At 31.3% G+C, this 27,078-nt stretch overlaps 12 protein-coding genes across 12 annotated transcripts; 8 read left to right on the top strand and 4 right to left on the bottom strand.

Annotated features, from left to right (window-relative positions):
• The first annotated feature begins 780 nt into the window (after positions 1-780).
• On the top strand, positions 781-1,098 carry BX664DRAFT_320606 (uncharacterized protein). Its single transcript, XM_051543153.1, has one exon. It carries the CDS (start codon positions 805-807, stop codon positions 1,024-1,026), a length of 222 nt encoding a protein of 73 aa, XP_051404761.1. The 5' UTR covers positions 781-804; the 3' UTR covers positions 1,027-1,098.
• Positions 1,099-3,546: 2,448 nt separating this feature from the next.
• BX664DRAFT_310181 (uncharacterized protein) lies at positions 3,547-3,915 on the top strand (the record flags this gene model as incomplete). Its single annotated transcript, XM_051542542.1, has 1 exon — positions 3,547-3,915. One exon carries the CDS (start codon positions 3,547-3,549, stop codon positions 3,913-3,915), a length of 369 nt encoding a protein of 122 aa, XP_051404762.1.
• Positions 3,916-4,615: 700 nt separating this feature from the next.
• On the top strand, positions 4,616-5,116 carry BX664DRAFT_320607 (uncharacterized protein). Its single transcript, XM_051543154.1, has one exon. The coding sequence runs from the start codon at positions 4,684-4,686 to the stop codon at positions 5,095-5,097; it is 414 nt and encodes a 137-aa protein (XP_051404763.1). The 5' UTR covers positions 4,616-4,683; the 3' UTR covers positions 5,098-5,116.
• Positions 5,117-5,940: 824 nt separating this feature from the next.
• Positions 5,941-7,044, top strand: BX664DRAFT_320608 (uncharacterized protein). The gene is made up of 5 exons (XM_051543155.1): positions 5,941-6,087; positions 6,161-6,304; positions 6,396-6,416; positions 6,519-6,623; positions 6,731-7,044. Exons 1-5 carry the CDS (start codon positions 5,964-5,966, stop codon positions 6,904-6,906), a joined length of 570 nt encoding a protein of 189 aa, XP_051404764.1. The 5' UTR covers positions 5,941-5,963; the 3' UTR covers positions 6,907-7,044.
• Positions 6,905-11,534, bottom strand: BX664DRAFT_15405 (Nup133 N terminal like-domain-containing protein). Its single transcript, XM_051539909.1, has 12 exons — positions 11,400-11,534; positions 11,225-11,329; positions 11,063-11,159; positions 10,929-10,993; positions 10,618-10,853; positions 10,323-10,511; positions 9,728-10,261; positions 9,141-9,625; positions 8,852-9,049; positions 7,478-8,775; positions 7,274-7,410; positions 6,905-7,177 (listed from the first exon to the last, which is right to left on the bottom strand). Exons 1-12 carry the CDS (start codon positions 11,482-11,484, stop codon positions 7,142-7,144), a joined length of 3,465 nt encoding a protein of 1,154 aa, XP_051404765.1. The 5' UTR covers positions 11,485-11,534; the 3' UTR covers positions 6,905-7,141.
• Positions 11,535-11,637: 103 nt separating this feature from the next.
• On the top strand, positions 11,638-12,872 carry BX664DRAFT_320613 (uncharacterized protein). The gene is made up of 5 exons (XM_051543156.1): positions 11,638-11,916; positions 11,987-12,196; positions 12,263-12,480; positions 12,546-12,642; positions 12,707-12,872. Exons 1-5 carry the CDS (start codon positions 11,692-11,694, stop codon positions 12,746-12,748), a joined length of 792 nt encoding a protein of 263 aa, XP_051404766.1. The 5' UTR covers positions 11,638-11,691; the 3' UTR covers positions 12,749-12,872.
• A 79-nt stretch (positions 12,873-12,951) lies between these two features.
• On the top strand, positions 12,952-14,944 carry BX664DRAFT_381789 (uncharacterized protein). Its single transcript, XM_051548993.1, has 4 exons — positions 12,952-13,203; positions 13,294-13,897; positions 13,977-14,261; positions 14,342-14,944. Exons 1-4 carry the CDS (start codon positions 12,979-12,981, stop codon positions 14,797-14,799), a joined length of 1,572 nt encoding a protein of 523 aa, XP_051404767.1. The 5' UTR covers positions 12,952-12,978; the 3' UTR covers positions 14,800-14,944.
• Positions 14,945-15,442: 498 nt separating this feature from the next.
• BX664DRAFT_377229 (mitochondrial branched-chain alpha-ketoacid dehydrogenase kinase-domain-containing protein) lies at positions 15,443-17,220 on the top strand (the record flags this gene model as incomplete). The annotated part of the gene is made up of 6 exons (XM_051548759.1): positions 15,443-15,585; positions 15,653-15,703; positions 15,815-15,930; positions 16,006-16,848; positions 16,923-17,024; positions 17,110-17,220. Exons 1-6 carry the CDS (start codon positions 15,486-15,488, stop codon positions 17,218-17,220), a joined length of 1,323 nt encoding a protein of 440 aa, XP_051404768.1. The 5' UTR covers positions 15,443-15,485.
• An 801-nt stretch (positions 17,221-18,021) lies between these two features.
• On the bottom strand, positions 18,022-19,768 carry BX664DRAFT_320620 (phosphoglycerate kinase 1). Its single transcript, XM_051543157.1, has 5 exons — positions 19,655-19,768; positions 19,007-19,579; positions 18,808-18,922; positions 18,359-18,725; positions 18,022-18,290 (listed from the first exon to the last, which is right to left on the bottom strand). Exons 1-5 carry the CDS (start codon positions 19,717-19,719, stop codon positions 18,160-18,162), a joined length of 1,251 nt encoding a protein of 416 aa, XP_051404769.1. The 5' UTR covers positions 19,720-19,768; the 3' UTR covers positions 18,022-18,159.
• A 424-nt stretch (positions 19,769-20,192) lies between these two features.
• Positions 20,193-21,460, bottom strand: BX664DRAFT_320624 (uncharacterized protein). The gene is made up of 3 exons (XM_051543158.1): positions 21,066-21,460; positions 20,692-20,985; positions 20,193-20,632 (listed from the first exon to the last, which is right to left on the bottom strand). The coding sequence occupies exons 1-3, from the start codon at positions 21,121-21,123 to the stop codon at positions 20,316-20,318; spliced, it is 669 nt and encodes a 222-aa protein (XP_051404770.1). The 5' UTR covers positions 21,124-21,460; the 3' UTR covers positions 20,193-20,315.
• Positions 21,461-21,940: 480 nt separating this feature from the next.
• Positions 21,941-23,457, top strand: BX664DRAFT_345290 (uncharacterized protein; the record flags this gene model as incomplete). Its single annotated transcript, XM_051547497.1, has 7 exons — positions 21,941-22,088; positions 22,163-22,234; positions 22,356-22,421; positions 22,486-22,524; positions 22,586-22,626; positions 22,696-23,207; positions 23,265-23,457. 7 exons carry the CDS (start codon positions 21,941-21,943, stop codon positions 23,455-23,457), a joined length of 1,071 nt encoding a protein of 356 aa, XP_051404771.1.
• Positions 23,458-26,200: 2,743 nt separating this feature from the next.
• BX664DRAFT_368074 (uncharacterized protein) lies at positions 26,201-27,076 on the bottom strand (the record flags this gene model as incomplete). Its single annotated transcript, XM_051548581.1, has 1 exon — positions 26,201-27,076. The coding sequence occupies exon 1, from the start codon at positions 27,011-27,013 to the stop codon at positions 26,201-26,203; it is 813 nt and encodes a 270-aa protein (XP_051404772.1). The 5' UTR covers positions 27,014-27,076.
• Positions 27,077-27,078: the final 2 nt, after the last annotated feature.

A 27,078-nucleotide genomic window follows, 5' to 3' on the forward strand; every position in this document is an offset into this window, starting at 1 on the left:
AAGATCATAATTGGAAAAGAATAAAGAGGATTTAGAATATATCGATTAACCAACGCTCGTATGCCTTTTTTTTTTTTTTTGGAGCAATCAGTCATCCACTATCAATCACCCTCATCATCCATTTCCGTAATATAATCACTACAAATATAATATCCAATGTAAAAGACCTCTAATCATAGCACAAAAAAAAAAGAGAAACGCGATTCACAAGGGAAAAACCAATATCTTGTCCTCATCATCAAACAGTAACTTTGTTTGTATTAGATTAACTTTGTTTGTATTAGACCTTCATGGTAGGCGGACTGTTGCTGCTGTGTAATGTGCAGTTCATGCGCGAAATCTTCAAGTGGAATGTTGATCCACGTTGGCATCGCTCTATTTAGGGAGGTAGATCAGCTTTCTCAATATGATATCACCCTCTCCACCTCTAAAGGGCTCATTATTTAAATCCTTACAAATAAGGGGGATGTTCAGGAGGTAGGTCGATTTCTTCCTTGTTTCCCTGCATTGTACATCTTCCCATTGGATCCAATTACCTTTTTAAGTGATCAACATTTTTTTTATAGATATTATTGTATTTAAACTTCTTGAAGGATGTTATGCAAGATGGCCACGTAATAACTTTTGGGAATTACGTACAACTTCTTTTCACAATAGCAAATTGAGAAGTATTGCATGAGTTCTCCTACATATAAAGAAAGTGGGGGGGTGTATTACATATCTTCTACTGGAAAAGATATAAAAACGCGATGCTTATTTTTTTAAAAAAAAAAATGGATTATTCATACAAAATAAAAAAATACAATGAAATCTTTTTTAATTTCAACTCTTATGCTATGTATTACTGTAGTTAGCTCGCAAGGAGAGGGGTATCCAGGGAATCCTTGTGAAAAGGTATCTGCAAGCTGTGATCCTATCATTCCAGGTTTTTGTAGTGATCGTTATGATGTTCCAGTAAATCTGCCTTGTGGTCCTCGTGGTTACGTTGGTGTTGGCTGTTGTTGGCATGCTCCTCCACCATCTTAAAGTTTAAAAAAATATTATTATTTTATGCATAATATAATAAATGTTCTTGGAGCTTTCCAAAGTCGAAGATAAGTTTGGATTATTAATTTGATAGAAAGATGTGTAGATGTTTTTGAGAGATGATGGTAATTGTCGTACGAAAAAGAAGGCATTGTCACTTTTGTTAAAAAAAAAAAAAAAAAGGGAAACTCATAACACTGACGACTTAGATGACACCTTTTTATTATATATTGCCTATTATCGTCACTCCTGTTTTTCATTATTGTTGTCATCATCTCCAATACATTGAATAGTCATCATCTATCAACACATATCATCCATCATCCAAGATAAATTCTCACTGAAGTAGGGAATTAATAGATATACATATATCCTATTTTTCATCACGCACTAACTTATACCAAATCTTCATGATCCGATATTTACTGTTATGTACTATGCAGTTAGTGTAAGAAAATCTCCCACTAAAGCATTCAATCCACAGCGGTATCATTTTTGTTTTAGGGATGCGAATATATCGGTCGGCATCATGGTTAGGGAGCACGTATAATAAATAGGTAAACGATCAGCATAATATGCAAGGAGAAATCGCATGCCTTTTTTTTTTTTTATTGGATATAAAGACTGACTTTTTACATAAAATAAATACTTTGAATTACCTTTCCACAATATATAAAAAAGTTATTCAAGTTAACGAAAATGAAGGCACAGATCATTATTTATATGGCTATATCTTTATTCAATCTTGTTTATTCTCAAGGATCTCCATACAATATAGGAAAACCTGGAAGTGGTCCACCTGACCCTGCTGTAATTGCTCAATGGTATGCTCATACCGAGAATTGGTGTGCTACAAATCAATGTGCACACAATCCATGCTCTGTCAACTGTAAGTTGTATAGGGATAGATGTTGTAAAAGCCCTGAAGGTTTACAAAAGTGTATATGTGAAAGAACAAGTGCGCAAACAAGTATATGTAGTGACATAGTGGCTTTTATAAAAGAGAATCCAACTTGTGGAGTTAAATAATGCTAACTTATAAAATGCAAAAAAAATATATATATATGTAAATAATTTTGAACGCTATCAATAAATATTTTTTGGACTTTTTAAAATAAAACGTTCTTGGAGCATTTCAGAACCGGAGATGGTGCAGACTGTTAATTTGATGGCAAGCTGTGTAGACTTCCTTGAGGAGCACAGTAATCATGAATCATCTTATAAAATTGGCGCTTCTGCTTTTATCAAAAAAAAAAAAAAAAAAAAAAAAAAAAAAAAAAAAGATAACGCTGATGATGTGGGTGATCTCTTCATATATACAAACAGAATGGTACTCATTGATATCCTCACCTCCAGTAAATGTCATCAATCATTACCTATTAATCATCATCCAAGACAAGTTTGCATATCTATAGTCTGCTTCTCATCACGAACTAACTTAGCATTAGATCTTCATGATCGGCTTCTTACAGCTATTATTATAATAATGTACAGTGAGTGTGAGAAAAAAGATCTCAAGCGGAAAGGTCGATCTACAGTGATAAAAAAGAAAGGTTATTCAGGCTAACAAAATGAAGTGGCATATTTTTATGGCTATATTTTTATTCAAGTTCGTTTATTCCGAAAAATCCCCACTCGACATAGGAAAAACTGGTCTTGCAAAAGATGGATCTGACATTCCTGTAATTGGTAAATGGTATTATGAGGCAGCGAATGCATGTGCTTCACATGTTTGTGCTTTTCAACCATGCGGTAACAACTGTTCTATCTACAGGGATAATTGCTGTAAGGACGCTGACGGTTTACAAAAATGTATATGTGAAAGATCAACAGATTCCGGAAATACTGCATGCCTAAACATCATCAATTATATAAAAAAGAATCCAGCTTGTGGAGTTAAATAATGCTAACCTATAAAATGCAAAAAATATAAATAAATTTGAAAGCTATAGATATTTTTTTGACTTTTTTAAAAAAATAAACGCGCTGAAGATTTTCGAAATCGATGGTGTGCGTGTAGACTATTGATGGGAAGCTGTGTAGACTCTTTTTGAGGAGCGCAGTAATCATCTTACAAAGCAATTGGCACTGTTTTATTTTTTTTTAAAAAAAAAAAAAAAAAAAAAAAGGATATAACGCTGATGGCGTGAGCGACCTCTTTTTATACATAATTTAATAGGAATGATATCCATTGATATTATCATCATCATCATCTCTTTTTTCATTATTGTCGCCACCGTCTTCAATATGTTGAATAGTCATCATCACATTTGGGCAGCTATTACTGCTATGCGGAATGCAAGGAGAGGGGATCCTTGTTTTTTCGTCTGCAGATCCATCATCATTATAGTTTGGAGTACGCGTCAAATATACGGCGTGATACACGGGATTGTAAGGAGACGTTGCATACTTTTTTTTTATTGGATATAAAATCTGATTCTTTATATAAAATAAATACTGGTTTTTTTTCCAATTTTCCACGATATATTCCAAAATAAAAAAGTTATTCAGGCTAACAAAATGAAGAAACAGATAGTTATTTTTATAGCTATATTTCTATTCAAATTCGTCTATCCCCTAAAGTCCCCACTCGACATAGGAAAAAATGGTCTTCCACAAGTTGAATCAGGAAAAAATGGTACTGCACAACTTCAATCTGAGATTCGCGTAATTACTAGATGGTATCTACTGCCAACAAGTGTATGCAATTTTGATGAATGTGCTATTCATCCGTGCAATATCGACTGTTCTACCTACAGGGACAGATGTTGTAAAAATGCTGAAGGTTTACAAAAATGTGTATGTGGAAGAACGTTAGATCGTGGAGCTGATGGATGTGGAAGCATTCTCAATTATATAAAAAAGAATCCGACTTGTGGAGTTAAATAATGCTAACTTATAAAATGCAGAAAATATAAATAAATTTGAAAGATATCAATATTTATTTTCACTTTTTTAAAAATAAACGCGCGGGAGCTTTTCGAAATCGACGATGTGTGTGTAGACTATTGATTTAATGGGAAGCTGTGTAGATTTCTTTGAGAGGCCGCGTTAATCATCAATCATGTTACCAAAAAAAAAGGACATTACGCTGATGATGTGATGTGAACAACCTCTTTTTTCATTATATAATTGTAAAAAGGATAATATTTATTGATATTATCATCTCTGTTCTTCATTATTGTTATCATCACCTCCAATATGTTTAATAGACGCTGTCTATCATTATATATCAATCATTATCCATCATCCAAGACAAATTTCCATTTATGCGCTATATATATATAATATGCTTCTCATCAGGAAGTAACTTACATTCGATTTTCGTGATCGGCTGCTTACTGCTATGCAGCTAGCGTGAGAAAAAGTCAAATAAAACGTTGATCTATAGTGGTATCATTTTATTTAGGGAGGACGATCCTTGCCTTTTTTTTTTTATCTCACTTGATCCATCGGCATCATAGTTTGGAATGACAGTCAAACATAATATCTTTTTGACGTAACAAGTAGGAGATCGGTTTGGCGTAATACAAATACCTAAAAGGGGCGCAAGGAGATGATGCATACTTTCTGTTGGATATAAAAACTGATTTAACTACGTTTTTCCAATTACCTTCCCAAAATATATATAAAAAAAAGTGTATTCAGGTTAACAAAATGAAGGGATATATTTTTATGGCTGTATCTTTATTCAATTTTGTCTATATATTTGTATTTCTTGTGCTTGCATCATGTACTCAGGCGAAAGAGTATTGCAGTCGTAATGGTAGACAATGTCCACTGGGATTTTATTGTAGTAATGGCGACTGCGCTGTCGATAATCGCGAATATGGCAAAATAAAAGATCCTGGATTGATAGGTTGTCGGGAGAAGCTGAAAGGTCAATGTCAATTCGTAGCATACCATCATGGATACTGTTATTGCGACAATAAATGCCCTGGTTTATACTACAAAATAATGCAATGCAAGACAGGTACGCCATATTGCCGACCAGATCCTGCTCATTGTTCTACTGATAACAATTGTCAAGAAGCTAATAAAATAGCTGATAGCTGCGGTGCAATATATTAGATTAGGTCTGTTAAAAATAATTATACCAGCTGTAGTTATATTTCAACATCTTTTCCTTCGATATATCTTTGGAAATTTCTTTCAACATGAATACAAAAGTGTATTTTGGGCCCAATGATATTACTGCAATTTTTACTTAACATCAATAAATAAAAAAAAAATCCAATTTAAACGCAAATGAACATCTATTGATTTGATCAGAAGCTGTGTAGATTTCTTCGAAAGAGATAGCGTTAACCATCAATCAACTTACGAAGATAAAGAAAGGTACTCTTACTTTTATTAAAAAAATAACATAATGCTGATGATGATACAAAGAGAACGATATTCATTGATGTCATCGCTTCCAGTAGATGTCATCTGTCATTACATATTAACCATCATCCAAGACAAGTTTGCATATTTATACTCTGCTTCTCGTCACGCAGAAAACTTGGATTAGATCTTCATGATCATCTATTTACAACTTGTGCAGTGAGTGTGTGAAAAAAAAAAATCTCAAGCGGAAGAGTCCATATTAGGGAAGTGGTTGATGTCACGTAAATTCCTGCAAGGGGTTGCAGATTTCTCTTTTATTGGATATAAAAATTGGTTCTTTATATAAAATAAATGCGTTCAATTCCCTTTACACAATTAAAAAAAAAAAGTAAAGTTCACAAAATGAAGAAACAAATAATGATTTTTATGGTAAAATCTTTTTGAATCTACAAAAAGTTCAGGTCCACAGTCAATCATGCTGTCGTATCAGGAAAAATTCCCAGTGTTAAAAAGAGAAAGTTTCTCCGCCTCTTTTTTATTCTTTTTTTTTTTCTCTCTCTTTCTTTTCCTTCTTATTTTTTTTTTTTTTTTTTTTTTACTTTTTACAAATGTCGCTGCCATTATCATCATACAGATTCTTTTGGACTTTTTTCATTGTATTCGGTATTCTGACTCTTTGCACGGAAGCCATAGACGATGGACCTTATCCTCCTGCTGGTAATGTTTTAGGACGTAAGTATGATAAACATATATTGTAAATAAAGAGAATTGTGTCGTATATTGATCCCCTTTTTTTACTTTTTAGGAACTTTACATAAACCTGCCAAGTGTGATAGAAAGTTCGGTATCAATGCTAGAATCAAGTTACATTATACCGCTAGAAAATGGAATACAGAAACTCATTTTTACAACTCTTATGATACTGGAACGCCTTTGAGTTATAAAATTGGTAACTTCAAAATACATACAGAGAAAGATAGGGGAAAAAAAAATATCATGATAACTGATTATTTTTTTTTTTTTTTGTTATTGTTGGATAGGTTCAGATAAATTGTTGAAAGGTACATAGATAGTACAGGACAAAAAGAAAATCAACGAATGGAGGGAAATAGAACGCTTTTTTCTGTTTCTGATTTTTCCTTTATATCTATTTGTAATATTAGGAATGGAACAAGGACTTCAAGGTATGTGTGAACATGAACTTCGTCGACTTTTGATACCAGCAGATCTTGCGTATGGTGAATTAGGCATTCCTGATGTTCTTGAACGTAAGTGAACAAAATTGGCAATAATATCCCAATATGGTAACTCATCTTTTTTTTTTTCTTTTTTTTTCTTATTATTATTGGAATTCCCTATCAATTTCCCATCCCAGCCAATACACCTATCATTATGGATGTAGAATTACTAGAAGTTCAATCTCCTTTTAGCAACCCTTGGTTTTGGGCTGGTGCATTTGTGTTGGGTGCTGCCTTTTTTATTTTACGACAACAAGCAAGATTGGAACAACAGGCAAAAGCTGCTACTTTTCTGGAAAAGAAGGATCAATGACGGAAGTTTGATAAATAGATCTATTTGTATTTTTTTTTCTGTGATTTGATATCGCATTTTTTTTTATTCTGATGTATTTTTTTTTATATATTCAATTCAGTAAACAATGTATCATAATACAATATAAATAAATGCGCATGTTTTTATTATTATTATCATTATTTTGACAGTAATGGATGAAGGGGACACAAATATATGTATCACTATGTAGAAGAGATCAGGGACCGAAGATAATCTAATTGTTGTTGAAGGTGATCTTGATCTGATGATTCTATCTGCAGTACAATTAAAAAAAAAAAAAAAAAGAGAGAGAGAGAGATTAGATTTCTATTCTCCAAGTTTACATATAAAACATATATATATATACCTTGTTGACAAGTATGGAATCATAGGCATCCATCAATATTGACAATTCTACACCAATTTCCAGTAATAAATCAATGACATATCCCTTTTTAGCGTTATGTGTTGAACAGTGAGCTTCAACCATAGACACAATTAAATCTAAAAGAAAGAGAGAATAAAATCAATTTTCCCAATATCAATCATACTAGCAAATACAAGAACTTACAAATAGGGAATGTTGTTACTGAAGGATAGAGCTGTTTCCCTAACACCACCAACCGACGCCGTAATAAATCCAGATCATTTGATGCTGCTTCTTCCAATAAAGATTGCCAAGCTGTCTTCAATAACATGTAATCAAAATCGCTAGGAGACTTTCTTGAGAGATGCAAAAGCAAAATTACTTGGTCCCATAATCCATTCTTCGTAGCATAATCAAGTAAATCGTCCGACGATAATAAGTATGATGCCAAACGATCATCGTTTTTTAGTTCCGGTAGTGAATTGAGTATATCTTGTTGAATCAATGCCTTGGTATGCAATATGTCCAAATGATCCAGATTTTGTTGATCATCGTCTGTCCTATCAGATTCCATATTCTTCTTTTGCTGTTTGATGGCAAGATCCAAATAATCAATACGTTTTGATAAAGGTACGTCTTGAATATCCAAAGCTAATTTGGTAAGGTAAGTCACCATATGTCTATATTCACCAAGATGATCGTAATATTTATATAACCAGTCCACACCCACTGCTTTCGGACTATAGTCGTGTTCTAAAAAGTCGAGAAGATATTCTGTCATATGTGCTTCTTGCGTTGTCAGGGTAAATAATGTCGCCATCTTATCATGCTGAATCAACCATGCGTAAATGCTATAATGTAGAGCCTTGTTTTGGGAGTACACTGGCAATGTCATTTGTAACACTGAGACAAGGTCATCGTCAGATTGGTTATCGTTAGAAAAGATGTGATCCAATAAACTAAGGATAGGTGTGAAACTAGCGTCACTAGATGAATCTGTGGATAAGTTGAGACAACCTGTCAATTGGGTGTTGTTCAGTAAAGATAATGTTGAAGGTTCACCGGTTGCATGAAGGGCCAAAGTCACCACGCCTTGATAAAATCCAGCGGCTTGGTAAGCGTTACAAATCCGAGTCCGAGTCTCTTGTGATAAATGATCCACACTGATATATTTGTTCAATGATGTCTCAAGTAATTTGGTAGTCGTATCTTCCTTGGTCATTGATTGATCTTCTTTATTTTTATGTCGTTGGAGCTGATGCTGAGCTATCGCCAAGTATTCATCTCCTTCATATAATGTCAATCGTTGGGCATCTCCAAATAGCGTAGGGCAATGTTCGAATAAGAAATGACTGATCATCACCTGCTCAGTATCATTATCGTCTCTAGATGATGCAAAGTGTTGAATTGACTTGTTGACAAGGTGTTCTAATATATCATGTCCTCTTTCCGTAGTAACCAAATCAGAGAAAACAATATTGTTGTCGATCTCGTATTGTTTTCTAACGATAAATAAAATATAAGATTTTGATAGTTAGATGTTATTCCTTTTTTTTTTTTTTTTTTTTTTTTTTTTACCTTTCAAAAAAGTCATGTCGAATCAAAAAGTGAACAAAGGACATAATTTGAACGTTTGAATGTAAGAATTGAAGTACGTGTGCAAAGACTTGATGGTCGAATCCTAGAGATAAATGATCTTGTATCAAGCAATAAACTTTGTTCACCTCGTATTTGCTTTGGTCCAATAATTTTAAGATTTCGTATTGATCCTCTACACTATAAAGAGTAACAATAGAAATAATCGTGATTAATATGCATAGATACGCTACAAAGTTCTCTCTCTCTCTCTGATGTTTCTTTTCCTTACCTAAAGATATCCTTATTCCACAAATGTTTCACAATACGGGTATAGATTGATAGTAATGCTAGATTAGTCTGATCTTGATGGAATGATGCCATTGTCTTCAAGAAAAATGAACTGCGTTGTTGTTGGCTTGGTTGCGATCGAGTCGAGAATATATTCAAAAGCATTGTATATGTTTCCACTAATCCATATCGTTGAATAAGATCATCCAAATCCTGAGAAGGATCTTGTCCTTTACATACTGATTTGTACGTAACATCGACAGGTCGTTGTTTGCTGTACATACAGATAGTTCCATTTTGTGAAATTACAAGATAGTGTTGATGAGGTGTGTCGATGGAAGTATCGATACGATCGTAGAAAGGAACAGCAACGAGGTCATTATTGTTGTTGTTGTTGCTGTTGTTGTCGGAAAACAACGGTGTATTATGATGAGCAATGGCGACGGTAGAAGAGTCCAAGGTGATCACGTCACTAGTTTCTTCGATCTGTAGTAATGGTTTCAAATTAAGGGGAAAAAAAAGAGAGAGAGAGAAATAGTAAAATAGTTTAATATCAAGATTTTCTTTTTTGATATTATTATGCATTACCCTGAGAAGTTGATCATAATATTGTTCTTGATAACTAGTCACCCATAGTTGATTTTTTTGGCTGGTGGATTCAGTAGTGTTATTAATCGTAGCAATGAATACATCAGGTTGTTGGAAAGTTGAAGTGACACGTTGAGTAGATTTTATGGCTAAAGGTAAATCATATCGATAAGGTGGTAATCGAACATGAGCTAGCGAGAAGGTGGCATCTGTAGAGTGGATGCTATGACTGGGTCCATTCAGAGTAAAGTATAACCTACATCCATGAGAAGTAACAGCACAAAAGATGATTTCTTTGGTTGAAGGCGTAGATTGTTGTAATGATGATCTTTGTCGTTTTGGTACAGGATGAACTGAAATAATATCAAAAGGAGTAGGGGAAAGAGTAGAACCGAGTATGGCAAGAGCAGAAGGCGAAGGCATCTTTGTAGGATCATTGATGGAAGGTGCAAGTAAGAATGAAATGAATTGATCAGTAATATTGGTTAATAAGGCACCCAGAGTGAAGGTAGAATGACCTGACAGAGAGATAATCTATATATATAGTACATCAAGTTCAGTATTTAAAAGTATGGCTGTTGATCAATTTTCGTACCTGAATTGTAGATGTTTCTGTTAATGCATACATTAATTTTCTTTGGTAATCCATTGTGATAGCCTTTGTTTTTAATTCAGGAGGAGGTTTGAAGAAACCAGATAAAGCGGTTAAACCAAATGTGGAAGATAGGAACTGGGTAAATGAATGATCAGTATGACATGTAAGTTGATCCATTCCAGCTTGATTCTAAAATAAAATAAAATAAAATAAAATAAAATAAAATGAGGAAATTAATTCCTTTTTTTTTTTTTCTAAGGTTTCAATATTATTCGTATTTTTTTTTTTTTTTTACTTTGTATACGAGTTCATATATATGACCATCATCCCTACCAAGCATCATGATTCGACCATCAAGAGTTCCAAGAATAGATTTCATTTTGATGCCATGTGACTTGACTCTATGATTTTGTGAGTCCACTAATTCCATAGTAGCTGTAGAAGAAGTATCAGAGAATAATATACCCGTCATAGTGATAAAAGTGGCCGAGTTGACAACCAAAATCCATTTGACATTATTGTTAAATACACCTATAAAACATGAACAAATATATATATTATTGAATAAGATAACCCATTTTTATTTTTTATTTTTATTATTATTACCTGGTTTTGCTTTGACCAATCCTACTTGATATACTTCTTCGTTTGCTTCATAACAAAATGATATACTACCAAAAAGAAAAAAAAAAAGGAGTCAGTTATCAAACAAGTAGGGTATTTTTTTTTTCATTTCTTACTTGTTAATATAATCCCATATATAAACTTTAGTTTTCCATGCAATCCATATACGATGAATATGAGAAAAGATACCCAAGTTAGGTTTGTTTCGTCGATCTATATAAAGCAATAGTTATTATTATTCTTATTATTTATTATTCTGAATCACATTTTATGTATACCTTTGAGGATATCTTGTAAATGAGAGGGAAGTTGTAGAGTATGATCTTTTTCAAATACACTGTCCAGTTGAGTTTGAGAACATGAATATTGATCAAGAGTCGTGTCTAAAAAAAAACAAAAGAGAGAGAGAGAGTTTAGTGAAGGGAATGGTTTATATATAGTTTTTTTTCATACTATTTAAAAACTCTTCCAAATCTATCAAGTGTTTATCTTTTTGCCAAATGGTATCGATCACACTACGGATATCACTGTCAATCATAGTGCCTGTTTTGATCAAAAAAGACTATTAAAAAAGAACAATTTTTTTTTTTTTTGTTGGTTTGCGCGTAAAAAAAAAAGATCAATACTTATTCGGAGGTTGAATAAGTTGAAAAAAAACAAAGTCCAGTCAATGTCAATGAAGGATTTTTTTTTTTTTTTACATTTTTTTCTTTTTTCTTCTCATCACACTTATTTTTTTGACATCATGTCCTCAAAACTGGATCAAGCACTTGACGATGCTATTAAAGAAAGAAGATCTCATCAACGTTCCAATAATAGTAGACGACAACAACAGCAACAATCAAGATTAGGTTCTTTTGAAAGACGTATCACCAAAGATGGTACCATTAGGAAACGTATTTCAACTGGAAGTAATATCAATAGTAGACTTGGTTCTTCTTTTCGTACTGCTGGTGGACCTCAACGACAAGTAAAGAAATAAAAACAAAAAAAAAAGAAATTTTATTTTTATGATTATTGTTATTATTATTCATAATTAGAATCGACGCGGTAGAAGTTTTGGTGGAAAACGTAGTACAGATCAACCTTGGTCTCACGATTTATTTACTGGTGGCGAACGAAATGTTAGTACTTCATCTATTGAATCACGTCTTGGAAAGGGAAGACAACAACAACAACGACGTTTTGATGGACATTCTGTATTACTGGTGGAAAATATACATTATAATGTTACAGAACAAGATCTAGAGGTAAATAAAGGTTATAGAATGAAAAGGAAAGAAGTATGTTATATTTAATATATACCATATTTTTAGGAAGTATTCAAATTAGTTGGTACAGTAGAAAGATGTAAAATTGAATTTGATCGATCTGGACGATCTACTGGAGTAGCCAAAGTGACATTTAATGATCGAAATGTTGCCTTAAAAGCTATGGATAAATTCAATAATGTGGATTTAGATGGACAACCTATGAAGATTAGTTTATTAGATAAATCTAGTAATAATAATAATAATAATAGTAAATCATCAAGGTAAATCAAAAGAATAATATAATATTTATTATTTTATTTACTAAACAAATATATATATATATTAGACAAAATCGTGGTAATAGTAGTAGTAGTAGTAATAATGCTACTCGAAATGCATCAGATTTGGATGCTGAATTGGAAGCTTATACCAGTGGTACCACAGTAAGTAATTTATTTATTATGATTTTTTTTTATAAATTATTTTTAATTCTTTTAATTTATTTAGAACAAGCAAAATGATGATGATGATGCCATGATGTTGGATTAATTATTATTTATAAAAACGTATAAATTCAAATTACATTTTATAGTTTTATTTTTATTTTTAGTTTTATTTTTTTTTTTTTGTTATATAATTTTTTTAAAAAATAAAAATCCTTTTCTGTGTCACCAAAAATCAACTTATCTTCTGCTTTTCTCATTGCCTTACATTTTTAAATTACAGCTTTTTTTTTTTTTTTTTTTTTTTTTCAATACAATACAATAACTTTGATAATAATGATATTTGAATCATTATTACAGTTATTATTATTATTATTACTTTATTCATGTATATCTCTTGTCCATTGTCAAACTTTAACCAATCCTGCTATTGGTCAATTCCCTATTAGTTTTTCCTCTACTACTAGTACAACTCGTATTTTTGACTCATCCGATGCCAGAGTAGCTCAAGCTCAAGAATTTCAAACTGTTTATCTTGTCAATCCAACTGATCCAAAAGCTGTAAGTTTTTTCAATATTTATTCTATTATATTTATTTATTATATTTATTTATTTATATTTATTTATTATATTTATATATGTATATTATAGTTACCAGTTATGGACTTTAGAGAAGGTTGTGATAATACAACTACTATAATGGATTTACAACAATGGAATGGAAATGGTGTCAATGTTATAACTGGTATTAAAAGTACTAGTAAAGTAGCCTTAGTTAAACGCGGTAATTGTTCTTGGTCTCAAAAGGTCAAGACAATCACTCAACTTTCCACCACATATCAACTGAACGTCACCACTTTATTGATATACAATAACGAAACTTCTTCTTCAGCACATAGTTATACTTTATTACCTGCAACTGGTACAACCACTGTACCTGTTTATTCTTCCAATTCTATTGCAACTCAAGATAATATTACTACTATGAAAGATAATGATATCATACAAAATCAAACTATTATCATCAATCAACCCAATAGTATATTTTATGTTACTCATGATTATGGTACTGACCTTTTGACTTGGATGACAAATTGTTTTCAATCTATCTCAACACAAACAAATGGTGCTCCTACAACTTATATGACCGTGGTTCTTTTGACAAGTCCGTTTTCTTGGGCTGCTACTTTAGGTGAAGATGGTAGTCCAAATTTTCTTAGTTGGATTATTGCATTAGCAGCATTCTTCTTGATTGGTAATACAGTATTTTGTATATACATATATAAAAAAGATTCACCTTTTTTTTTTATTATTATTTATTTTAATACTTATAGCAATCATTGGATTATTGCTCTTCTTTCGATGGTGGCGTGCAAGACAACAAAGAGAAGATTTAGAATACAATGCTATGTTAGAAGCAAGGAACATGATCATGTTACAAAGAAGAAAGAAACTTAAACCATTACCAGTAGATTTGGTCAATTCATACCCAATTCAAAATTATCAAGTCAATGTTATCAAGAACACAAGTTGTGCTATTTGTTTAGATGATTTTGAAGAAAATCAACCCGATATTCGTGTGTTACCTTGTGGTCATGGTTTTTGTGTATTATGTATTGGTAATGAATGTTTTTTTTTTCTTGTATTCATCTTTTTTTTTTGTATTCATCTTTTTTTTTTTTGTATTCATTTGTCATAGATCCTTGGCTCACTCAAAAATCAACACTTTGTCCTATTTGTAAATATGATTGTTTACCTCCTGAATTGAGGGAAAATGATGATAACAATGATGAAAATCAAGGCGATCAAACAGTAGTAGGATCACATACCGATGTCACCAATCATATTAACAACACTACTACTACTACAACTACAACTACAACAGCAGATGATGACAACAATACGATGGATAACCGTTGTCAATATGAAGAATCGACGACAAATCAGGATACAGCAATGACAATAAATCATTTGACAACAAAAGAAGAAAGTACAATTACATCCAGTAGTGCGATATCCTCAACATCAACATCAATATTAGAAAAACCTCATGTTGAAATAAACCAAACAACAGAATCATCGTCACCATCATCTGCGACTGTTACACCTATTGTATCTACCAATGATCATCAAGAAGATATGACGAAGAAGAGTTAGTTGATTTTTTTACCCTTTTTATAAGTTTTGTATTTTATTACTATAGTGTAGAATTGTTATTTATTTATTTATTTAGTTATTTATTTTTTGTTTATATTATATATTGTACATGTATTATCAATAAAACGATACAATTCTATTTTTATTATTATTATTATTATTTTAATGTCAATTGATTTCCCCACATTTCTTTTTTTGACAGCATCACCGTCATAGAAGCTTCTTCACCAATCATTCAATGTCCGTCTTTGACAACATATCGAACGCTATCAATAGTTTTTTTTCTTGTTAGGAAAAAGGTAGATATCAATTCGTATTTGACCTAAAAAAAAAAAAAAAAGAAAAGAAATGTTCAACTATGTAAATAGCGATGATGTCATCTGGTAGATCAAAACATTAAAAAAAAAAAAAAAAAAGAGTTAGTTTTAGTACGGGAAATGGAATTTTTCTTTCTCTCTCTCTTTGAAAATGACAAAACTGAAATGTATTCACGTGCATTCTTCCGCTTTCATCTCGAAACCCCGCCCTGAATTGTTCTTTCATTGGTTTATGGCTCAATGTCTCTCACGTTCACAACCGAGAAATGACAAAGAGAGGGGAAGTACTATTTTTTTTTTATTTTTATTTTTCCTTTCTTTCTTTTCTTCCTTCTTCCTCACATATATCCAATTATACATTCATACACAATGCCAATGTTTCAAATGACACCACAGTTGTATGATAAAATCAAACACTTTGCAAGGTTTCCACAAACAGGTGTTTCTTTAAAACAAATGGTCATGTTTGGTAAAAGATATATATATTGAGCAATATATGCAAACTTATTTATATATTTTACATATATATATCATAGGACAAAAGCCATCTCAAGGTACTTTATTTAAAGCAAGTCAATTTTTACATGGTAAAAGAGAAAAAGAGGAAATGTTGATGAAAAAAAAAAAAAGAATTATATCGTCCATAACAAGAGAAGAAAAAAAAAATAACTAATGACTATTCATTTCTTTATTAATAGAGGAATTACCTATTCGATTAGCTCATCGTGTTAAGGAACTGGAGGAATTACCAAGGAATCTTAGTGATATGCCATCCATCATTAAAGTCAAACATTGGTATGCACAATCTTTTCAGGTAAAAAAAAAAAAAAAAAAAAAAAAAAAAAAAAAAAAAAAAGATTGTTATTAATATCCAAATAATATTTGATAGGATCTGATCGAATTACGACCTCCAGTGATCAATAATACTATTAAAGAACAATTAAAACAAGCATCCAAAACCTCAGAACCATTTGCCCTTCCTGCCAGTGTACCCAATCCATCTCTTGTAAATATTTTGAAATCTCCTTCATCATCAACATCAGTATCTTCAACTTCATCTTCCGGTGCCATGCATCCATCTGTTCCTATTGGTCATCGTTATTATACCAACCTAGAAAGCTTCCAATGTCCACCTGAAATCGCTGAGTACAATAAATCCTTCACCAAGACAATCGAGGCAATCAAAAGACGTCATGATCCAGTGGTGACAACAGTAGCTCAGGGTATTCTAGAATATAAAGAACGATTGAATAGCAATGTGATTGATACGGAAATTCAACAATTCTTGGATCGATTTTATATGTCACGGATTGGTATTCGAATGTTGATAGGACAACATTCAACGCTATATCGAGGCCCTCCCCAAGGCAAGGATTATGTGGGTGTGATTTGTACAAAGACCAATATTCGTGATATCGCCATGGATGCTATTGCCAATGCTAGATTCATTTGTGAAGAACATTATGGGTTATTCAAGGCTCCTGAGGTCAAGATGTTCTGTCCTACTGATATCGAATTTATGTATGTTCCTTCCCATCTCAATCATATGTTATTCGAACTTCTTAAAAACTCTTTGCGTGCCGTTGTTGAAAGGTTTGGTCCTGATTATGAAGACGAATTCCCTCCCATTAAGGTTGTTATTGCTTATGGTCGCGAAGATATCACTATCAAGATTTCTGATGAAGGTGGTGGTATTCCTCGATCTGGTATTCCTTTGGTTTGGACTTATATGGTAAAGAAGAAGAAGAACAAAAAAAAAAAAATGTATAGAATTGATGATTGAATGATGATTTCTTTTTTTAATAGTATACCACTGCTCAAGCACAAGAATTGGAACCTGAATATAGTCAATCTGACTTTAAAGCACCTATGGCAGGATTTGGTTATGGATTACCTTTATCAAGATTGGTAAGATAAAGAAATATATATATATATATTATAAATTCAATAGGAAACTAATGGTCCTCTTTTTTTTTAAAAAAAAAATGGATAGTATGCTCGATACTTTGGTGGTGATTTGAAATTGATTTCTATGGAAGGCTATGGTACAGATGTCTATCTACACTTGAATCGACTGTCCAATAGTGATGAACCTCTCATGTAATACTATCCCCCCACATTTATCATTCCCATTATATCATATTTCCCTTAGTTTCTTCACCTTTTTTTTTTTTCTTCTTTGTATTTTATTAACATTTTCATTTCTCTTTTTTTTTGTAATAAATTTTTTTATTCCTTTGTCTCTGTCTGTCTGTTTTCCTTTGACTTTTTCCTTCTATTGCCTCTCTCTCTTTTTCTCTCTCTCTCATATGAAACAAACGGTTGTAGTGCATGCAAGGCTTTTGAAAAGCATACATCTTCCTCTGTATCTCTTCCTCCTCCAATCATCATCCGACCAATATCCAATCATTTCTACTCAAATACCATTTTACAACAAATTACCTCTGATCCTAATGCTTTCCCTCTGACATTATAAAGAATAGATAGATCATTTACAATAGATACCTCCCTGTCATACAGGATAAACATATATATATATATATATATATATAATCAAATACATAAATCGGGTGCTTTTGTTATCATGGATGATGATAGTGATGATGGATGGTAATGATGATTGGTGACAGTGATGACTGATGATAGTGATTGATGTATAATGAACTGAAGAGAAATTGGAAATTCAATGGTACATTCCTCTCAAATTAATACGGTCTGAGTATCAAGTTTTCGATTCTACCTTTTTTTTTTTTTGAGCATTAGATTCATAAGACAATCGAAGCATATATATAAACAAATAAGACATTTATTAAAAAAAAAAACAAAGACAGAGATAGATGATTCATAGAACACTAGAGATTCTTCTATTCGTACCAATAAGGATCGATATATATAAAAAAAAAAAAAAGGATTTATTTATAATGAGAAAAACCAAGAGCAAACAGAAAAAAAAAATGAATAATCACACAATAATACCCATAATATATGTATTTATAACGTAAAAAAAAAAGGGGGGAAAGAGAGAGTAGGTGAGGGAGAATATTTACTTGGTAGATAAAGCATCAACACCAGGGAGAACCTTGCCTTCCAATAATTCCAAACTAGCGCCTCCACCAGTAGAGATATGACTAATCTTGCCTTCAGCACCCCATTGTAAAGCAGCAGTAGCAGTATCTAAAAAAACAAGAAAGAAATTCAATTTAATATATATGTATATCCTTTGCATAACCATTGATTCTTACCACCACCACCAATGATAGAAGTAGCACCATTCTTGGTAGCTTCGATAACAGCCTTCAAAGCTTCCTTGGTACCAACAGAGAATTTGTCAAATTCAAATACACCAGTAGGACCATTCCAGAGAATAGTTTTTGCGCTCAAGATTTCATCAGTGAAGATCTTGTTAGATTCTTTACCACAATCAAGACCCATCCAACCATCAGGAATACCATCACTATCAGTAGCATATCCAGTCTTTGCATCAGGACTGAAACTATCAGCAGTTACATAATCCACAGGGAATACTAACTTGACATTCTTAGCCTTTGCTTTTTCCACCAATCCATTGACCAATTCAGAACCAGGTTGATCAAACAAAGAGTTACCGATCTATATAGATAATATTTTATTTATTTTATTTTGATTTTCCATCCTTCTTTTTTTTTTTTTCTTATTTTTTTGATCTTATTACCTTGACATCATTCAAAGTCTTCTTAAAAGTAAAGGACATACCACCACAGATAACCAAAGCATTGACCTTATCTAACATGTTTTCAATTAACTTGATCTTATCAGATACCTTGGCACTATAATAAAAAAAAAATTGGAATTGGAATTTTTAATACTTATTAAAAAAAAAATAATAAATAAATAAAAAAGATTTAACTTACCCACCAAGAATGGCCAAGAAAGGACGTTCAGGATGTTCCAATACTTTAGCAAAATATTCCAATTCCTTTTGCATCAAGAAACCAGCAGCACGTTGAGGTAATTCAACACCCACCATGGAAGAGTGAGCACGATGAGCAGTACCGAAAGCATCATTAATATAGATATCAGCCAACTTACTCAAAGAATCACGGAATTCCTTGACCTTGGTAGGATCAGCCTTGGTTTTGTTACCTTGATCATCCTTAGCTGAACCTTCTTCTTCAATATGGAATCGTAAGTTTTCCAATAAAATGATTTGACCACCAGTAGCTGCTTGACAGGTTTGTTCTACTTGAGGACCAACACAATCAGATAAGAAAGTCACAGGTTTATTTAATAACTTTTCCAAAGCACCAGCAACAGGTTTCAAAGTATATTTTTCATTCACTTGACCATTGGGACGACCCAAGTGAGACATCAATACAACAGAAGCAGCTCCATGTTCTAAAGCATACTTAATAGTAGGTAAAGCTTGAACAATACGGTTATCATTGGTAATTTGACCATCTTTCATGGGGACATTAAAGTCAACACTAATTTTATTAAAAAAAAAAAGTCAATATAATCATCTTTTTTTTTTTTTTAATTTGTATTTTTTTTTTCTTTACCGAATAAGGACACGTTTATTGTTAAGGTCAAGATCTTTAATAGAAAGTTTGTTGGACAAAGACATAATAAAAAAAGTTTGAAGAAAAAAGAAAAAGAAAGTGAAAGAAAAAACTTAATATTATTTTAATATTTTATGGGTTTCAAAAAAAAAATCACGGTGAAACTATATAGTTGGTTTTTTTTTTGTTGGGTGAGCTTTCCCTAACCCGCGATTTTTTTGAAGTGATTTGACCAAAAAAGGAGATTCAACTTCCGAAGTACCCTTCTTTTTTGATTTTTTCATATGCTTTACTGCTCTTTTCAAAGCGATATTTCCCGAGTCTCAAAAATATAGAATATATCCTCATAATTTCATACTTTTTTCTTTTAAAAAAAAAAAAAAAGAAAAACGAAAAAAGAAAAAAAAAAAGAAAAAAGAGAGAAAATAATTAAAAAAGAAAGATAAAACATATATGGTCCCCAACAAAACTCGAAAAAAAAAGATTGTCAATGCGAATCACACGTATTAAAAAAAAAAAAAAAAAAAAAACGCGAGATGCGGGGATTGAACAATATGATGTCAAATAATCGGAAAACGAGAAAAAAAAAAAGGATTACAATAGATCCATCAATCAAAATGAATTTATTTCATAATATATATATACAAATCTAAAAATTAATCTAACGTTTTCCACCTACTTGAATGACTTTGGAAAAGAATTTGTCCACTAAAGATTTATCCAAATCACCCCATTCAACTTGCCAATGTTCACCATCTTCAAAAGTATTCATATCCATCCAATTACCAAAAATAGGTCTAGGATCAAGAGGAATAACACGACCATGAGCTGTAGTAATCTTTAATACTTTTCTTGTACCAAAAGTAGCAATCCGATGAATTTTATTGGCTAATGATATTCCTGTTTCTGTTGGTAAAATATCAATCCATACTCTATGTTCCTTATTCACTGATCTAACTGTAATTTGTCGTACATTTCCTATTAAATAAATAAATAAATAAATAAAAAAGAATAGAAAAAAAAAAAGAAAAACTTACTTCCAGAAGAATTTAATTTCTTTTCCTTTAACCTTGGTGATGAACAATTAGAAGAAGATGGTGTTGTATTATTATTATTATTATTATGATTGATCATTGGTTCTGCCCATTCAATATAAGGTTCTGAAGGTTCTTGCCATGGATGTGTATGAATAGGATATTCTTCTATTGGTTGTTGATAATATGCAAAAGTGTTGTCCTGATAATGATTTTGTTGATATAAATCTGATTGATCCATGGAATATTGATGATATTGTAAAGATGTATCAGAGTGATAAGGATAATGATTTATATCTATAGAAATATATAAAATAAAAAAAAAATTAAATGAATCATTTCTTTTTTTTTTTATAAAATATATTATTTTAATTTACCTTGTCCTTGTTGATCATAATAATGAAATGATTCATTCATAAATCCACCAGTAGGCATAGACGAACGATGATGATATGAATTAGGAATATGAGGAAGAGGTTTTGGTTGTCGTTGTTGGGCATAAAAAGAACTATTTGTTTTCCAAGATTCCCTTGGTTTTTTTGAAGTCTTCCAACCCGTTTCTTGTCTTGAAGAAGGAGAGACTTTATGTTGTCTAGGAGGTGAATCAACTGGTATAATGGAAGGATCAACTGGTTGTGTTAGTGTGAACTAAATAAATAATAGTAAGGAGTTAAAAACTTGTTTTAAAGTCTAATGCACTTTACCATGGGAATAAGTTTTTATAAGAAGGTGATATTACTATGGAATATAAAGAAGAAGAAAAAAAGAAAAGAGAAGAAAAAAAAATAAAAGAGAATAGGATATTTTTTTCCTCTCTTTCTTTTTAGAGATGAAAATAAAAACAAAAGGAAAAAAAAACAAACAACCTTTTCGAGAGAAAAAAGAGAAGTAAGAGATGATTTCAATGTCAGTATCCTTTTTTGGAAATAGAGTACAGCATGAATTTTTGTTGTAAATGACTCTTTTATGAATCGGTTGCTATGGAAATATTAAAAAAATTAGATTGGGGAAACAATCAAACGCAAGAATAAAAAAGAAAAAAAAGAAAAAAGAAAAAAGAAAAGATGATTTTAATATGAATAAAAAAAGAGCACATGGCAAACCTTTTATTTGTTATTTTTCTTTTCTTTTTTTTTCACCTCCTTAAATGCCGCGTGGTGCATGATACTGTATTTTTAAACAAAAAGAAAAAACGGAATATGGTAAAAATTATTTCTTTTTTTTCCATTTTTTTTTTTTTTTTTTTTTTTGAATGGTGAAGCATACGTTATCACATCATTGTGTTAATGACATTTGTCACTGTGACTTTCGACTTTCCATCTATTTTTGTATCGAAGAAGAACCACTTTATTATATTATTTTAGTAGCTTTATTTTGGTCACTTATTAACTCCTCTATTGGTAAAAAAATATATATATATATATATTTTTATTTATTTATTTTTAAACTCTTAATAATATTATTATTTTTATAGGTATTGGAATACTCATTCATCGATTATGGTTTCAACCACAAACAGTATTTGAAAAGAAAACTTGTTCAAGAGGTTTTTTTATACGTCCTCGACCAATTGATTCACTTTTCTTTTTTACTACTTTATTTAGTTCCTGTAAGTTTATTTTATATATATATAAATGTAGTTTATTAATATATCTTCTTTTTTATAGTATGGGTATTTGATTTTATTATATTATTAACAGATGCTTTTCCACTTTGTGATGCCATTCGATCTTGTAAGTTTGTCATATCTTATGATAATAAATAACTCATACTTTTATCTCTTTTCTTTTCTTTTAGGTTTATTTGATATTCCTCTTCAAATAACTACTGATACTTGTAAGATTATAAATTATTTATTAAATCTTTATTCTTTATCTATTAATGAATTTAAAAATAGGTTCTCTTTATACTCTTTCATTATTACAACGATTTTCTCAAGTAAGAAATATAAAAAAAAGAATGGAATGGATTCACTTAACAGTATATATATATATTTCTTGATTAAAGACAGAATTTGGAAATCAAATTGGAAAAGGAAAAATTCGTTGGTTATGTCCTATGATGAATCTGATATGGATGGAACATTTCTGTGGTTTGATACTCTTCTTATTTCCTTTGGTGGTAAACAATATCTCTAGTTTAACAATTGGTATTCTTTCTGATTTAGAATATACTGTTATGGCAGATATCATGACAAGAATTCATTTTGGTATATGGAGTCTCATTATTTGTATTCTTTGGCTTGTTATTACCTATATTTTATATCGTTTGGATCAACTTTATCCACCTACTCTCAGTGTCCATTCTCCACATTCTATTCAGGTATCTTTTTATAGAAATAAGATCTTTTTAACCATGATCCATTATTGTTCTGGTTTTTTTGTTATCTTTTTCTTTCTTTATGCTTTATTTCGTACCAATATACTTGAAAACTCTCCTGTTCTGTTATTATACTGTGTTTGTTGGATTTATTTACCATTGGTGACTCAAATGGCTCTTCAATTCACCTTTCTTGTTCAGTAAGTTAAAATAAAAAATCGAATTATTTTTTATATATCTTTTTTTTTTTTTTGTAGTCCTCAATCAATATTATTATCTATGCTTAAATTCAAAGAAATGGAAGATCCTACGAAACAACAAAGACAAGATATAGAAACGGAACATACATTTACCAGTAGTATCTCATCTTCTATTGAACCACCATCCATTTTATTAAACTTTGATATGGATCATACCCCATCAACAAATAACAATCATAATTTAGAATAGATTATACCCTACTTTCTTTTTATCTCAAATAAATGTTATTTTTTTTTGTTATTATTGTCATTATTTTTTTATCATGAATGAAACTTTTAATATGGGTTATTTTTATAATCTGATCTTGGATGATTCTTTTGATTCTTTCCCACCTTGACAATCCAAATAGAGAAGGTATTCAATAAAATCGGAGTAGTCAATGAGACATCCTTTATAAAAGTTTGATTATTTATCCTATTTTCTATTGTATATTATCTTTTTCTTTTTTTTTTTTTTGTTGAAGAATGAATAAAAAGTAATATATATATATATATATGTTCCAGACTTTTTTTTTGATTTGATTTTTTTTTTTTAAAGAAAAGAAGAATAGAGTAAGTGATACAAAAAACTAAGATAATGTTGTACAACAAAGTATGTTTTCTACTTGATGGTTTTCTGTTCCATTGTCATTATTTCCGAATGGAAGAAGAAGACATAAACGGGGTCTCAAACCCGCGATGGAAAATAGAATCATTGGAAGAAAGATTCTTTTTTTTTAAGTTTTTTTTCTTTTTTTTTCATTATTATAACTATTATTAAAGAATAAAATAAATCATCATCATTGTAAAGATTTGTATTTTGTCACTAAGATAATATTATATTTTTCTACCCTTTTTTATTAAAAAATAAGAACAATAGCTGTTTTTTCAGTCAATGTGTTTTATAAAAAAGGATATCAGTCGGACCTACTTTAATAGGCAGGTTGCTTTGGGCCCTGACCATTTTTCATTTAGTGTTGTACTACACGGAAAAAGAAAAATAGTAGTGATATATAAAGTAAAAAAAAAAAAATTACTTCACTTCTTTTTTTTTTTTTTCTTTACTATTCCCCTTTCCAATCTTTTTTTATTTTTTTTTTTTTTTTTTTTATTTCTTTCCATTTCCCATTCCATTATCCTTTCATTTTGTGTATTGCTGGTACAATGCAATTGAAATTCCTCACGACGTTTTCTCTTCTCGCTTTGTCAACGTTAACTCAAGCATGTCATCATCCTAGACCAACTCATGATGTGTCTTGTTCCTTAAGTTTCAATCGTGGTAAATTGTCCTCTAATGGTACTCATATTATCATCCAAGGTACCACTACTCAAAAAACACGATGCAAGGAAGAAAAGCGTGATCTTACCCAACAAATCGCTGGTGGTAGTGTCATTCATATTTTCACCAAAGATACTGTTCATGTTAAGGATGCTCAAGGCGTCACCCATCATGGTAATGATTGTCAAGTGAACCTTCCTGATTACTCTTTGCCTACTATTGACAAATCATCCACTATCAAATTGATCTTACCTTTGGAAAAGAATATCACTATTGATTGTGAACGTCGTCATTTCAAAGGTCAACAACAACCTAAGCATACTACTACTTTGAAAACATCCACCACCTCCTCCACCTCTACTACTACAACGACGACAAGACATATTCCTACCACTTCTGCTCATAGCACTTCTATTAAGCATAAGGAGCATCATACAACAACAACAACTACTACTACTACCACTCGTGCCAAACCTACCACTACTACTACTACTCGTGCCAAACCTACCACTACTTCTACTACTTCTACTGCCAAGAAACCCAAACCTACTCATGACAGTGGTGATGATGATGATCAACATTGGGATTATGAAAATGGTCAAGTCACTTTCTTCACTCCTAATCAAGGTGCATGTGGTGAATGGAATGATGACAATGATTTTATTGCCGCCTTGGTAAGGACAGAAAAAAAAAAACCTTTCTTTTTTCATCCATCCGTTCATCATCTTTTCTTTTTTTTTTTTTTTTATTATCGTTACTCTTACTATAAAAAAAAATAGGGTCCTTCACTTTATGGTGATATGGATGAAGAAAGCAAGCTTTGTGGAAAAAAGATCTTAATCGAAGGTCCTAAAGGAAATGATATTACCGTTACTGTCCGTGATGCTTGTCCCCCTTGTGATGCTGGTCATATTGATCTTTCACCAGCGTAAGTTCTTTTTTTTTTTTTAAAAAAAAAATATGATGATTTTTAATAAGCTACTTTTTTTATACATAGTGCCTTTGCAAAATTGGGAAGCTTCAACACTGGTGTCTTGAAGGTCAAATGGCGATTCTTGTAAATCAAATATAGTAAAAAAAGAATATTGAACAATTCCTTTCTTTTTTAGTAGTACTAGATAGCTTCACTTCTTCACTTTTTATTCTTTTTTTTTTTTTATTTGATATCATACTCTGGTTTGAAATTATTACCAATTGATATTATATTTATGATTAAAAGCGAACTCATTAAGGATCTAGACTATGAAAGATACTTGCTTTTTTTTTGAAGTAGATATGTGATTATGTGTATCATTTTTTGGCATGCAGGATAACGCAATATTCGCTTGTACAATGTATTTTGTAACCATCGTCAAAATCATAGTAAAGTAGCCATCATTACAGATAATCATTATCATAGAAATAGAGATTGACAGGTATTCTTTTAAACTTCATCATATTGGCCAGATAGTTCCCAGTTTACACTTCACGTCATTACATATAATCACTTATAATCCACCATCCTATCTTTGAAGATGGTTCAACCTTTATTTTTTTTTAAAAAAAAAACGTCAGTTTAAGATATATTACAAACAATCCAAGTAAGATGATAAATTAAGAACGTAAAAGGAAGATGAATAACGGAAAAATAAAGAGATAGATTTTTTTTTTTTAAAAAAAAAAAAGAGAACCATTATCAAGTTAAACGGCTCGCTTGGAATGCACGAAATACCCTTTTCATCATACAAAAAGCCATCCAATGTTTTACAGCTCTATCGATTCGAACGTTTTCACGTGAAACCATCATTCTTTCTATAGCTAATGAAGTACGAATTCTATCATCACATGAGAATTGAGTCCAACAATATGCCGTTCGATTGGGTCTTTGAGGTAATTGGAATAACCTTATGATAACTGCCTCTCGAGCATACATCATAAGAATGTTGGTCATGGCCACTGATTCAACAAGATTAAATCCAAGATATTGTTGAAACACAAGTTGAAAATCATCATTCGTGACATAGGCGCTGTTTATTCGATGGATACCGCCTAGTCTTTCAGGAAAATCGATATCACGTTCATTTTCTCCAAAAAGGTCTATCTCAGGATGAGGACTTTCGGGATGAAAGTCTTGTACTTCTGGGAAGACCTGTTGAAGAGGATGAGGAGGATGAGGAGGATGAAGTTCAGGAGCCATTTGGATACTATCACTTGTTTGAGGTTCATTGTTGTTGCTTATTATTCTTGGCCAGTTTCCAGTAATACGTGTTGATTCTTCTATGAAATGGTCCATGATACATTGTTGAAATTGACGGATATGTCGGTAGAGACGAGTGACATCTTGGCGTTGCTCTAAATCGAGTGCCATAATTCGACGATTGAGAGTATTACTTGTATTATCTATTCTTTCCTCCAGATCAAGACGAACATTTTCTATTTGTTGGCTAATGTTTATACGCAGATTATGTAAACAATTGTTGAACAATTGTTGAATAGTACCAGAGTTCATCGAGTAGTTTAAATGATTGAAAAGCAGTAAAGATCAAAAAAAAATAATAAAAAAAAAAGAAGAAA

This window comes from Halteromyces radiatus (genome assembly GCF_025201355.1).
Source record: "Halteromyces radiatus strain CBS 162.75 chromosome Unknown BX664scaffold_1, whole genome shotgun sequence".
In the NCBI taxonomy this organism is placed as follows: Eukaryota; Fungi; Mucoromycota; class Mucoromycetes; order Mucorales; family Cunninghamellaceae; genus Halteromyces; species Halteromyces radiatus.

What these genes read in the sequence shown, in the direction of transcription:
- BX664DRAFT_381789 (XM_051548993.1), top strand. Translation starts at nt 12,979, where the DNA reads ATGATATTTGAATCATTATTACAGTTATTATTATTATTATTACTTTAT. An exon ending in ATCCAACTGATCCAAAAGCT is followed by an intron (nt 13,204 to 13,293) that starts GTAAGTTTTTTC and finishes TGTATATTATAG; the next exon opens with TTACCAGTTATGGACTTTAG. An exon ending in TTTTTGTGTATTATGTATTG is followed by an intron (nt 14,262 to 14,341) that starts GTAATGAATGTT and finishes CATTTGTCATAG; the next exon opens with ATCCTTGGCTCACTCAAAAA.
- BX664DRAFT_15405 (XM_051539909.1), bottom strand. Translation starts at nt 11,484, where the DNA reads ATGATTGACAGTGATATCCGTAGTGTGATCGATACCATTTGGCAAAAA. An exon ending in TTTACAAGATATCCTCAAAG is followed by an intron (nt 11,160 to 11,224) that starts GTATACATAAAA and finishes TGCTTTATATAG; the next exon opens with ATCGACGAAACAAACCTAAC. An exon ending in CGACATGACTTTTTTGAAAG is followed by an intron (nt 8,776 to 8,851) that starts GTAAAAAAAAAA and finishes ATTTATCGTTAG; the next exon opens with AAAACAATACGAGATCGACA.
- BX664DRAFT_320620 (XM_051543157.1), bottom strand. Translation starts at nt 19,719, where the DNA reads ATGTCTTTGTCCAACAAACTTTCTATTAAAGATCTTGACCTTAACAAT. An exon ending in TTCTTGGCCATTCTTGGTGG is followed by an intron (nt 18,923 to 19,006) that starts GTAAGTTAAATC and finishes TTTTTATTATAG; the next exon opens with TGCCAAGGTATCTGATAAGA. An exon ending in AGACTTTGAATGATGTCAAG is followed by an intron (nt 18,726 to 18,807) that starts GTAATAAGATCA and finishes TTATCTATATAG; the next exon opens with ATCGGTAACTCTTTGTTTGA.
- BX664DRAFT_320607 (XM_051543154.1), top strand. Translation starts at nt 4,684, where the DNA reads ATGAAGGGATATATTTTTATGGCTGTATCTTTATTCAATTTTGTCTAT.
- BX664DRAFT_320613 (XM_051543156.1), top strand. Translation starts at nt 11,692, where the DNA reads ATGTCCTCAAAACTGGATCAAGCACTTGACGATGCTATTAAAGAAAGA. An exon ending in CTGGTGGACCTCAACGACAA is followed by an intron (nt 11,917 to 11,986) that starts GTAAAGAAATAA and finishes ATTCATAATTAG; the next exon opens with AATCGACGCGGTAGAAGTTT. An exon ending in CTTATACCAGTGGTACCACA is followed by an intron (nt 12,643 to 12,706) that starts GTAAGTAATTTA and finishes TAATTTATTTAG; the next exon opens with AACAAGCAAAATGATGATGA.
- BX664DRAFT_320606 (XM_051543153.1), top strand. Translation starts at nt 805, where the DNA reads ATGAAATCTTTTTTAATTTCAACTCTTATGCTATGTATTACTGTAGTT.
- BX664DRAFT_320608 (XM_051543155.1), top strand. Translation starts at nt 5,964, where the DNA reads ATGTCGCTGCCATTATCATCATACAGATTCTTTTGGACTTTTTTCATT. An exon ending in TGCTGGTAATGTTTTAGGAC is followed by an intron (nt 6,088 to 6,160) that starts GTAAGTATGATA and finishes TTTACTTTTTAG; the next exon opens with GAACTTTACATAAACCTGCC. An exon ending in CATTCCTGATGTTCTTGAAC is followed by an intron (nt 6,624 to 6,730) that starts GTAAGTGAACAA and finishes TTCCCATCCCAG; the next exon opens with CCAATACACCTATCATTATG.
- BX664DRAFT_320624 (XM_051543158.1), bottom strand. Translation starts at nt 21,123, where the DNA reads ATGCCTACTGGTGGATTTATGAATGAATCATTTCATTATTATGATCAA. An exon ending in TTATGATCAACAAGGACAAG is followed by an intron (nt 20,986 to 21,065) that starts GTAAATTAAAAT and finishes ATATTTCTATAG; the next exon opens with ATATAAATCATTATCCTTAT. An exon ending in GAAATTAAATTCTTCTGGAA is followed by an intron (nt 20,633 to 20,691) that starts GTAAGTTTTTCT and finishes TTTATTTAATAG; the next exon opens with GAAATGTACGACAAATTACA.